The following is a 12,592-nucleotide window of genomic DNA, read 5'->3' on the forward strand; positions in this document are numbered from 1 at the left end:
TGAATAGAAAAGTTTTGATTTTTGACCTAAATAATGTTAGGGAAGACTTGTTTCTTGTACAGGGGTTGAGCATTCCAGAGCGAGGGTGCCATAGCAGAGAAGATGGACTTTATAATTCCCCAGGCAACATTCTTTGTGGGGCAGTGGAGCAGCCATCTGTTCTCAACACCTACCTGCTCCCCTCCTTCACCCTTATCTTTGTTGTTCAATACCCTGCTTCATGGCTACTTCCTCCTCTATCTGTTAGAGTGCTTCAGATCCTCTCTTCTTTTGCATGCTTTTTTTATCTTTCTGTTTGTTTCCTTAGTGTTCACTGTCTGTGATGTTTTCACCTCTCTGGTCCTGATCTCTTTCACCCTCTGAATTTACCGACCATCTTTCCTAGTATGCTGTTCAGCATGCCTTTATTCCTTGGGACTCTTATACTTCTCTGGGATTTGCCACCATTTACTAAACATTACTTATTGCAATAAGCTCATAGGCTATTTGCTTTTCCCCGCCATATCTGCAAATCACTGAATTTCCTAGCTATCATTAAGTTAAGACTGAAAGGAAATGACCAGCAGAACGTGATCATTTCTCCTTTAAGTATCTCTGGCTTCAGGTCCCTCCTTCTAGTTAGGGTAAATGTGGATACATCTTGATATACCTGTATCAGTGCCTCATTGTACTGGATAGGTCCATGTGCTCACACTTTGTGCAGGAGAGAAGCATTAGGATAGTTCATAAAATCAAAGGACAGAGTGGTACAGTTTATTATTTGGTGGCTTACCCTGGGCCCTGTGAGTATGCTCTCTTTCCATTGTTATTTATGTATTTATTTTAGATTTATTAACCACTTTTTCATGAAGAGATTCAACGAAAACAGTTTAGACTTCATTAAATAGTAATCGGATACTCTTACATATTTTCCCTATCTGTCCCAGCAGGCTTACAATCTAACTGTAGTAGCTGGGGGCAATGGAGTGTTAAGTGACTTGTCCAGAGTCACAAGAAGCAAGCTGGGATCAAACTCGCAACTTCAAAGTGCTGAGGCAGCAGCTCTAACCACTAGACCACTGGGCCAGTAGTTGTGAGGAAGAGCCACCAGTTCAGCGCTAGAAGTGTCTGATGTATGAAATGGCAAACATTGAACTGAAAGCCCATGAATGTAAACTCACTCGAATGGCTGCTTTAAATTTATTTTTTGCACCAATATGTGCCTGCCAACCTTGTGGAGTGAAGGGTTGTAGTCGGTTGTGGCCCTAAAAGTGAGTATGTGGAAAGGAGTAGAAAGGAATAGAGTGAATTATATGGCAGAGTGTTGGGGTAAGGCAGGAAAGATAGGCAAGGGGGTGTTAGTGTGGAAAATGATAGAACAGGGCAGAATTGTGTTTCAGGGGGACAGAGATATCTGTACAGGTACTGATTTGATAAAACTCTACAAAGAGTTGTGTTTTTAGCCTGACCCAGTTGAATGGCATTTAAAACTTTTGATCATTATACAATGTGTTGTATCTTTGCTTTTCACTAATAAAAATAATGTAAAAAAAGAACAAAAATAGGTAAAAGCAAAGCAAATTTATAGTCTGCTTTAAGTGTTGAGCAGATTTGCAAAACAGTTTTTAAGTGGAATCTCTCTTCTCCCAGAAATAGGTAATGAACAGTCAAATGGAGTCTGAACAGCTGTTTCATAGAAGTTACTACCGAAATAGTTACAACAGTATTACCAGTGCAAGTAGTGATGAAGAGCTTCTAGATGGTACCGGTGTTGTCATGGATTTCCAGACCTCTGAGGATGACAACTTATTAGATGGTGATGCATCATCAGGTAAGCTGATTTTTGTTGCTTTTGGTTTGAATTTTACACTCCATTATTGGCTAAATTTTACTAATGGTTTGGGTGATTGATTTTTCTGCCTAAAATAGATTATAATATCACATAGTACAAACATAAAATAAACTAAAACGTATAATGGCAAGCCATCCCACCTTCTCTGTCATGCACATAAGTCAGAGTTTTTGCGCACACAAAACAACCCTATTTTCAAACACAAGGTACCCGTATCAGATTCTTTTGTGGCACATAAAGTTATTTCCAGTGCAATAGGCGAGACATTCTAGACAATGGGGTTATTTCCCCATACTCACATGCTCTGCAGAAGGAAACCACTCTGGATTTTTCACTATGCCTCTGTAGAACTTCACTGATTAGTTTAGTGCCCTCTACAGTCTTTCCTTCTGTATGCATGTCTGCAGCTATGTGTGTTCTGCTCTCCCCATTTTATTGTTTTGAATTTGATGTAGTTTTGTCCCCTTTGTGGGTATTTTTGCATTTGAAGCAAATTTGGAGCTCTGCCTGCTTGAAAATTCACAGACTTCGGTCTGTAGCTGACAGGCCGATCCTTTTTGGGTACCTGTTAGCCAGTCTGCATAGTTTTCCTAGTAGCTCAGGGCCGTCCCTGAAGTCTCACCTTCTGTTAAACAGGGGTTGAGCGCAGACTTTGGGCAAGCTCAGGGAGCTCAGTGCTGGATGCATTTTCGCGCCTCCGTCCATCCTGATGTGCATCCGGTGGTCCACTGGGATGGAGGCATAGTCAGACAGTGGAGTCTGACCAGCAGCCTGAAGATTAGCTTTGTGAGAACATTCACAGCATTGTGGCAGTGAATTCTTAAACAGCTACTGAGTAAGATCTGGTGAGTGAGCAGGTGGATTCCAGTGTATCAGGTCACAGTGAGTACAAGGAGCTGATAGCTTGTGAGAGAGTCAGGGAAAGTTTATAAAGTGGGGTTTTCTGAGTTTCTGCATGTTCCCCTGTGTTCCTCCTGAAAAATCCTAAAATCACCCTTTTTGGACTTTGGGAAGTGTGAGAAATATTGTGTTTTTGGTGTGAATTTGGTGACGGTGGCCATCTTGGAGTTTTAGCGATCTATTTTTCTTCTCCCTGCTTCTTAAAAAACTGTGACTTTTGCCTGGAAAATTGCTGGGATGGAATCCTTGGGGATCTCCTCATGTGAATTCATGCCAGTATTGCGCAAATTTAGCAGCTGGGGGGAACTGTAATGACCGGCTTAGCTTTCCACCCACAGAAGTAGGTGATCAGATGCTCAGCCAGCCTAGCGGGGTGACTCCATTACTTTCAGGGCTCGGCACGGCTGATTTTTCAGTCAGCCTGGTTGTGGACTCTCTGCAGTCTAAGATACACAAATTTAAATTTTCTAAGGGTGATTCCATGTCCCAAGAGCTGAATACCTTCTCTAAAACCATAACATTTGTACTCAAGAGTTTAGGAAAAAAAAAAAGGTGTGTTCTCCTGAGCAGTCTCCTTTCATTCCCAGGGCGTTTTTGGGTGGCGTGGTGCCTTCAGGAATGCCTCGCCTCCGCCTGATCCAGCTGTTGATCGGCCTGCTCCTAATTTGGAGGATTCGGCTGCTGATCCTGACATCTCTGATTCCTTGTTTGACAGTGCAGCTCTTCCCGGATCAGAGAATCTGGACTTGTGTGCTGGATCCGCGGATCCTTTGGGGGCTCTGGATCCTTGTGATGATCCTGCTGTCCTGCGCTTAATCAAGTCTGCAGCTCTGCCTGTTCTTACTATGCATCTTTGTAGCAATTGGGCTTAGCCGCTCTGCTGGCTCCATCTAGGCTTTGTAGTGGATGCTCGCATTCTGTGATCTTTCCCTGGCATCCAGATATGATTTTTATGAGTAGTTTGACTCTCTGGAAGGTACTTTGAAGAGTGCTAGAGCTATGTCCCGCTTGTATCCCCTGGCGCAGGAGTGTCAGCAGCTTCTGGGGCAGCCCAAGGTTGATACCTTTGTGGCACAAGTGACTAAGCACACCTTTCTTCCCAGTGCAGAATGTGTTAGGTTGAAAGCTATACAGGACTGCCATGTGGTCCTCAGGAAACTTTTTGAAACAGCCAATTTGGGCATCAGAGCTGTTGTGGTGACATCTTTTGTTACATGCGCTTGCTAGAGACTGATGTGGTGGAGCCTCCTCAACTGCTGCTGGCTGGGACACTTTATATAGTGGATACCTTATATGACCTTTTGACAGTGCTGGCAAAGATGTCAGCATTCTTCCTTTCGGCCTGCTGAATGCTCTGGGTCAGGCAGTGGGCTGGTGTTTCCACTTCCATGGTGACTTTAGCGAGGCTATCTTTTTTAAGGGGAAGTTATTGTTTGGCACAGGCCTGGAGGTCCTCATAGATTCAGTAATGGACTGTTGTCCAGAGTCCCTGCCTGATAGTAGACCCAGACCCTCCAGGGGTTCTGGGCATTCTAATTTTCATGGCTCCAGCTGCTCCAGACAGTATGCACATTCCATGTCGCAGAGATTTTCCCAGAGCTCCCAAGGTCGGTATGCGAACTCCAGGAGCTCCCAACCTTCTGCCACCCATCATGCACAATCTACCAGAAAGATACAATGATGCCAGGATGACGAATGCCCCTCTGCGGATAGGGAGCTGGCTCTCGGATTTCTGCGTGCCTGGATGTGAATTACGAGTCAAGCAGAACCCTTGACAAGAGGAGAAGAAATAGTGGATGTGAATTACAGCAGACCTGTGGGTGTTGGACATTATTCAATCAAGATACAAGTTGGAATTTACCCAGCCTCTGTCAGATTGGTTTGTGGTTTCTCCGTTCTGACGACCGGACAATGTGTTCAGAGTCCAGGCTACTGTACAGTGCTTGCTGGATATTCAAGCTACAGTGCAGGTGTCACATGATCGCTCAGGCAGATACTCTCTATTTTATCATGCCAAAGAATGGTCCTGATGATTGGAGGCCTATTCTGGATCTTCAGCAAGTGAATGCGACTCTCAAACTTCCCTGCTTCTGAATGGAGACCGTGCAGTTGGTCATTGCAGCAGTGGCTCCGAGGGACTTTCTGGCCTCTCTGGATCTTAGAAAAGCGGCTTACACATTCCCATGTTAATGGCCCACCACAAGTTTCTGCGGTTTCATGTTCTGGAGCAGCTTTAACAGTTCTCGGCCCTGCCCTTTGGGCTGGCGACAGCGCCTTGTACCTTCACCAAGGTGATGGTGGTGGCGGCAGCAGCAGCTTACCTGAGGAAGATGAGTCTGGAAGTTTACCTAGACAACTGGTGGATCAGAGCTCCCTAGTTGGCTAAGGGATGTCGTACAGTGGAGCAGGTGCTTCAGGTGCTGGAGGACTTGGGCTGGATTGTTATCCTCGGAATGAGTCCTCTGCAGCCCACACAGTCATTGGCATGCTTGGGAATTCTCGTTGGTATGGCTGCAGACCATGTCTGACAGCCCAGGACTCGCACACAGAAGATTTCTGCGCTTTTGGAGTGGCCAGCTCCTTCGGTGTGGGATAATCTTCAAGTTCTAAGCTTTATGATTGCCATACTGGATGTAGTTTCTTGGGCAAGGGCGCACATCTTTCCTTTTCAGCCTGCCTTACTCTCTCGCTGGGTGCCACACTGAGATGCCTTGCAGATTTGGCTGTCGTGGTCTCTATAGACTCGAGCAAGCATCGACTGGTGTATTCACCCGCAATCCCTCTAAGGGGCTTTCTGCTCCTCATTGTCTCCTGGTTCGTGGTAAGGGCAGATGCCATCATTCATGGCTGGTGAGCTCATTGCAATCGTTGTCCTGTTCAGAGGTTGGAAACTCTCACAGAGAAAGTGGTCCATCTGCCTGGTGGAGCTCAGGGCCATTTGTTTGGCTCAGATGAGTTTCAGAAGCAGAGAAAGTGGTCCATCTGCCTGGTGGAGCTCAGGGCCATTTGTTTGGCTCAGATGAGTTTCAGATGCAGAGAAAGTGGTCCATCTGCCTGGTGGAGCTCAGGGCCATTTGTTTGGCTCAGATGAGTTTCAGACGCAGAGAAAGAGATCCATCTGCCTGGTGGAGCTCCGGGCCATTCGTCTGGCCTTGATGAGATTGCTGAAGACCTTGGAGAGCCAAGCAGTCAGGGGCTTCTCTGACAATATGAAGGCAGTAGCCTATATCAATTGCCAGGGCGGGGCACAAGAGCACTCCTTTGGCTCAAGAAGCCTGCCTTCTTTTTCTTGTGCAGACCATCTTCCCCTGGTACTGACAGCAGCACATGTGGCGAGAGTGGACTACGAACAAGCAGACCTCCTCAGTGGACAGTCTCTGGATCCAGGTAAGTGGATCCTGTTCCCACAGGCATTTCAGATGATTGTGGAGTGCAGGGGGAGTCTCCGCGTCGATCTTATGGCCACTTAATGATTCCGTCAAAGATCCGAGCCCGGAAGCAGAGGACTCGACTTGCTGATGCAGTGCTGGGCCATTAGTCGACCATGTCCTTCAAAGGATCCTGGTTCATCCTGGCTGCGTTATGCTGGTGGATTCAGCTTGATCATGCGGGTGTGTGAGTCACAGCCTTTGGGCTGAACGCTTCTTCGGACCCTCTCAAGCAGGGTCTAGTTGCCATGCCAGTTCAAGGGCCTCTTATGGCATAGCTCTTGAGCATGCAACCTTTGGACATATGAGATGTTCTGGCCCTTGGTGTTGAGGCTCTTCTACAGTCTAAAAAGTCATCCAGGGGGTCGGCGTACTCTACAGCATAGATGGTTTTCCAATATTGGTGCGTCCAGGTCCAAGTAAATCCATATTCAGTTCCGATCTTGCTGATTCTTGCCTTTCTTCCCTTGGAAAGATACTGGCCTTACGGTGATTGTGTGTCCCAGTAGCCGGGCTCTCTTACTTAGAGCCCGGGACAGTTGGCCCTCTGTGGCGGCTCATCCTGATGTCGTTCCATTCTTGCAGGGTCCGTCATATCAGTTGATGGCTGTCCATTCTATCCCTGCCTTGGACCTTAGTCTGGTGCTGTCTAGCTTTATCTAGGCTCCCTTTGGCCTTCTTTCAGATGCTTCTCTGTTGGTTTTGATGCTCTAGGCCGTTGTTTCAGCTTTTCATGTTCATTGGGCAGTGTGTTTATCTGCCTTTCTGCCAATAGGTTCCTTGACTCAAGACCACCTGTTGAAGAAACTGGTCGTACGCAGGGTTCTCCTGCATTATTTGGAGGACACTAATGAGTTTCGTCTCTCTGTCCATCTGTTTGTGCTGACTCATTTTGTTAAGCAGGGTGCTCCCGCTTCTAAGATAACAATTTACAGATGGATCCTTAGGGCCATTTCATCAGCCTACATTCTTTCTGGGGAACAGTCCCCTGTTTCCATCAAGGCAATTTGTATCAGGAATGTGGCTTCTTCTTGGTCCTAAGCTAAATCTGTCCCTTCTGAGGAGATTTGTAGGGTTGCAACGTGGTCTTCTCTTCTATTGGTCACGTTTTACAGAGTAGATGTTGCTGCAAGGCAGGACATGGCCTTTGTATCCTCGGTCTAAAGGGCCAGCACAGCAAGCCCATCCTAGCTATTTGGGAGGACTGCTTTTGAACGTCCCTGTTGTCTAGAATGTTTCGCCTGTTGCACTGGAAAAAGAGATTATCTACTTACCCTAGTAAGCTGATTTCCAGTAGATAGGTGAGACTTTCTAGACTCCCTGCCCTGACCTTTCTGCGCCTGTTTACAGTTTGTCTGTTTATGCTTCTCTATGCTGCTTCTTGGAGGCCACTCAGTCCTTGAGGGCTGGAAAGAATTTGTATATATGTTCCTTTTGTTGAAGAGTTGTGCTGCGCTCCTTTGGAGCCTGTGTTGACAGTTACTGGTACTGTTTCATTCCTTTCAGCAGAACTAATTGTTTAACCTGTTATTACAGGTGCCTCTACTTCACATAAGTGGGTGCTTTGGTACTGATTGTAGAGAGGGCGCTAAACCAATCAGTGAAGTACTACCTAGGCAGAGTGTGTTCCTTCTGCAGAGTTGTGAATATGGGGAAATAATCCTATTGTCTAGAACACTGTTCTTCAACCGCCAGTCCGCGGACCAGTGCCAGTCCGCGGACCAGTGCCGGTCCGCAGAAAATTCCTGCCGGTCCGCGCAGGACCGGCAAGATCGACATATGAAATTTCCTGCCGGTCTGCGTAGGGCCGGCAAGATCGATGAGCTGAAGTCCGCGCAGGGCCGGAGAGATCATGGGGAGCCTCCGACTGGCTTTCTCCCCTCCCAGCAGCTCTCCTTACTTACCAGTGCAGCAATTCAGGAAGGCAGCCTTGGGGCTTTTGCTGAGTTGCAGCCACCTCTGATGATGCAACTTCCTCTTTCTTCAGAGGCGGCGTGACCCATCAAAGGACCTGAGGCTGCCTTCCTGAATTGCTGCGCTGGCAAGTAAGGAGAGCTACTGGGAGGGGAGAAAGCCACTGTTAGAGGCTGGGAAGCTGCTGGGCATGGTAAAAAAAAAAATAAAAGGGACAGCTGCTACTGGACCTGGAGAGGGAGAAGGAGAGATGCTGCTGGGAGGGGAGGAGGGAAAGGAATCTGGGAAGCTGCTGGGCAAGGGAAAAAAAGGGACAGCTGCTACTGGACCTGGAGGGAAGGATAAGGAGATATGCTGCTGGGAGGGGAGGAGGGAAAGGAGTCTGGGAAGCTGCTGGACAAGGGAAAAAAGGGACAACTGCTACTGGACCTGGAGGGAAGGAGGAGAGATGCTGCTGAGAGGGGAGGAGGGAAGGGAAGAAAGTTACTGCTGGACAAGGGGAGTAGGGAAGGGAGAAGGAAAAAGGAAGGAAACAGCTGACAGGGAGATTAGAGGAGGGAAAAGGGAGAGACAGGAATGAGATGGGAAGGGGGTCAGCGGAGAAATAGAGAGGGACAAAGATGTAGGAGAGATAAAAATGAAGAGAGCAGTAAAGCTGGAATGAATCATGTAAAAAGGAGAGAGGGGCACAGGCTGGATGGAAAGGGGAACGGGGCATAGAAAGAAGACAAATACCATATGGAAGGGGGAGAGATCATACAGTAGATGGAAGGAGCAGATGCTGGATTGAAGAGACAGAGAGAGCAGACGCTGGAAGGAAGAGAGAGAAAAGAAGATGAAAGCAGAAACCAGAGACAACAAAAGATAGAAACAAATAATTTTATTTCTATTTTGTGATTAGAATATATCAGATTTGAAATATATATCCTGCTAGAGCTGGTGTTAGACATAACTGGGGACTGCAAAGTCCAGGCAGTGGCTTAGGGCTCTCTCTGACCAGGAGGGCAGTTGCACTAGTTGCACTCCCCTAACCCTATTCCTGCAATGTGTGATATTTCTGTGTAGCATTCTGTAATAATTTGGCTTATTCAGTTTTCATGATAGTAGAGGGGATATATGTGAAGGGAAGGGGAGACAGGGGTTTTGTTGATCTTTGCTCTGTATTATTTATATTTATAAAATGACAATTGTACAGAATATTGTTTCTTTTTATACTTTAATAAAATACATTCAATATAAAATCATAACTGAGGCTTGTGCGGATGGGATCAGATTGTTTGCAATGACCAAGCTCGCGGAGACGGAGCGGAAACAGGGTTTTAAAATTTCAGTCCTAGTAGTTTGCCGGTCCACAAAATTTTTTTTTTTTCCCACCAGTCCATAGGTGTAAAAAGGTTGAAGAACACTAGTCTAGAATGTCTCACCTATCTACTGGAAAAGAGCTTACCATGATAAGTACATAATCCCTTTATATGTAAGTGATATGGTTATTTTTAATGTATCCAAAGTTTTAGTATATTATCAACTTAAACACATAAATTTAGAAAGTCAAGGAAAGGCAAAAAAAAACAGGGTGCAGTGCTTCCCATTGACCAGAATGGAGATCAAGTGACTTGATATTCTGGAATGGTTGCTGATTAACCTCCCCCTCCTCTTTTTATGAAGCTATGTAAGGGGTTTTTATTGCCGGCTGCATGCAGAATTAAAAGCTCTAACACTCGTAGGAATTCTATGCAATTGGTGAACATGAACATAAGGCAAACCAAATACAACAGTAACACAGATTATCATGTGATAGGAAAAGGTTTTATTTAAGAGGTAGCATAAATAAAGTTAAGAATTAGACTGTAGGAAGATACTGAGGTTCTGAAGACACTGGATTTTGTCTTACTTTTGAACCTCCTTGATTATTGGTATACTTTGTACAGTAAAATTAAGTTGTTTTCATAAATTCTAGAACTTGAAAAATACTATTACCAGGTCACTTTTTAAAGTCCCCATAAATACTCATGTGACACCCCCCCTTTCTTGTTTACGCTTGTTGTTAGTTTGGGTTGGGGTCCACAATAAGATTTTGCTGTAGCCTAGAATGTCATGGGCATTTATGGCTATACGTGTAGGGAGCGTCAATTTTGGAGATGCCATCATAAAAAATAAAGTAGTAATAAAATGGTACAATTTTTCATGTGTAAAATTAACTAGTAGCTTTAAATTTTGTGTAATAATGTTATTTACCTACCTGAAATTACTAGGATATATTGCAAAGACATAGGATTCTGTACTATTGCTGTTCCTTCCCCCTAGTTGCGAAATTTGCAGAAGGGTGCCACTCAAATCTTCCAACTCCTCCACTTCAGGACTTTGAGAACAGCTCCTCCTTCGGTTTTTCCTTCTGCAAGCGAACTCAGAAGGTGTGTGTTTGATCTGCTCTGCCTTCCTTTTCTTATTTTCGGGTATTTTTGCTGTCGGTTTTATATTTTCCTATGTGGTTTCAATGCTCAGAGGTCCTATTCTTGGGCTTACTCCACCAGTGAAAAGACGTAGTCCCGTGTGGGCGGACTGCTGCTCAAAGGTCAAATGTGCAGAGTACCTGTGGAGCCAGCTTTCTTTGTGTCTCTTCAGTAGTTTAGGGTTCATTCCTCTAGGACAGTGGTCAGCGGCTTGCGAGCCGCATGCGGCCCTGTAGCCGCTTGAGTGCGGCTCACGGCTCAGCTAGCTAGAGCATGGATGCCCAATCTGCTTCCCTTCCCCATAAAGATAAGGTGACCATATGTCCTGTTTTGAACAGGACTGTCCCCTTTTTTGATCCCCTGTCCCGTTGTCCCCATGCATAGCTTTGGGACGCCAAAATGTCCCGTTTTCAAGGACAGCGTCCTGAAGCTGTGCATGGGGACAATGGGACAGGCGATCACTTCCCCTTCCTCCAGTGCCGAAGCTTGAAGCCTGCCCCCCTCCCAGATCATCCCCAGCTGCTGCTGCCTACCACCGCTTCAAACACCCTCCTGGTCCGCCGCCGCTGCCGCCCGCCGTAACTAAAGAGAAGGAAGGTCCAGGCACTGGCCCACAAACCTTCTTCCCACGTCATTTCTGATGTCGGAGAGGAAGTTCAGGGCCAGCCAATCGCTGCCTGGCTGGCCCAGAACTTCCTCTCCGATGTCAGAATTGACGTCAGGAAGAAGGTTTGTGAGCAGGCGCCTAGACCTTCCTGTGCTTTAGTTGCGGTGGGTGGCAGACGGCGGCGGACCTGGGGTGGGGGGTGTTTGGCAGCAGCAGTGGGGGCTAGTCTGAGGGGGGCAGCAGCAGTGGGGGTTAGTACGGGGTGGAAGGGCAGGCTTCGGCGCTGGAGGGAGGGGGGCAGGCAGGCTGGCTTTAGCGCGGCAGGCAGTGAGGAAGGGAGGTAGGCTGGCTAGCTTCAGGGGAGAGGGTGGAAGAAAGGCTGGAAGACAGTGAGGGGGACATAGGAATGAGGCACTGGGGGCACTAAGGACATAGGAAGGGGCACTAAGGACATAGGAAGGAAGGAGGGAGGGAATAGAAAGGGACAATTATTGGGCTTGAGTCCAGAAAGAAAGAAAGAAATGGAAGAAAGGATGCACAGTCAGAAGGAAACGCAACTAGAGACTCATGAAATCACCAGACAGCAAAGTTATGAAAAATGATTGTATTTTCAATTTAGTGATCAAAATATGTCCGTTTTGAGAATTTATATCTGCTGTCTATATTTTGCACTATGGCCCCCTTTTACTAAACCACAATAGCGGTTTTTAGCACAGGGAGCCTGTGAGCATCGAAAGCAGCATAGGGCATTCAGTGCAGCTCCCTGCGCTAAAAACCGCTATAGTGGTTTAGTAAAAAGGGAGGGGGTATATTTGTCTATATTTGTATAGTTGTTACTGAGGTGACATTGCATAAAGTCATCTGCCTTGACCTCTTTGAAAACCCATAGAATATAAATGATAATTAACATTTTCTCTGCGTACGGTGTGCTTTGTGTTTTTTAAAATTTTATTGTTAGTAGATCATTTTGATTTGGTCACGAAGGTAAGGGGGAGGGAGGGGAGCTGCTGAAAGACATCTAGTAATCCTTGCAGGCTTGACTGTGCAGGGAATTATTTTTGTAAAATCATGTTTTGTTATGTGACTAGCATTATTTAGACTTTAATTTCTATGAATGAATAGAATGAAAATGATATAAAATTGCTTGCTTGTTTTTATATGCGTGCACTGAAGGGAAGTGGAGAGAGAGTGGGCTGAGGATGCTGAAGGAAATGGGGAAGAGAGAGTGGGGAGAAGACGCTGATTTATAAATTGGCAATTGTATAGAATATTGTTTCTTTTTTATACTTTAATATAATAAGTTCAGTCTAAAACTATTCGAGGCTTGTGTGGATGGGATCAGATGGCTTGCGGGGATGGGGACCAAGCTCGCAGGGACGGAGCAGGGACGGAGCCAAATTTTTCCCCATGTCATTCTCTAGGCTCTGCCATGAATTGATTTCGACTACGTGTGGCCGAGCGG

The 12,592-nt window shown here is 46.1% G+C and overlaps 1 protein-coding gene across 4 annotated transcripts in view; it reads left to right on the top strand.

The window, feature by feature from the left end:
- Window positions 1-12,592, top strand: part of CLCN3 (chloride voltage-gated channel 3) — a 190,404-nt gene that overhangs the window by 53,973 nt on the left and 123,839 nt on the right. For 3 of the 4 annotated variants that reach the window (XM_033942323.1, XM_033942304.1, XM_033942294.1), the window contains one exon: window positions 1,630-1,810. In XM_033942323.1, the coding sequence (XP_033798214.1) occupies window positions 1,639-1,810 (172 nt within the window). In that variant the 5' untranslated portion in view covers window positions 1,630-1,638. Of the gene's footprint in view, window positions 1-1,045; window positions 1,063-1,629; window positions 1,811-12,592 lie in introns of those variants that run through there. The other variant, XM_033942285.1, reaches the window with a different exon arrangement.

Source organism: Geotrypetes seraphini, chromosome 1, assembly GCF_902459505.1.
Source record: "Geotrypetes seraphini chromosome 1, aGeoSer1.1, whole genome shotgun sequence".
NCBI classification, from domain to species: Eukaryota; Metazoa; Chordata; class Amphibia; order Gymnophiona; family Dermophiidae; genus Geotrypetes; species Geotrypetes seraphini.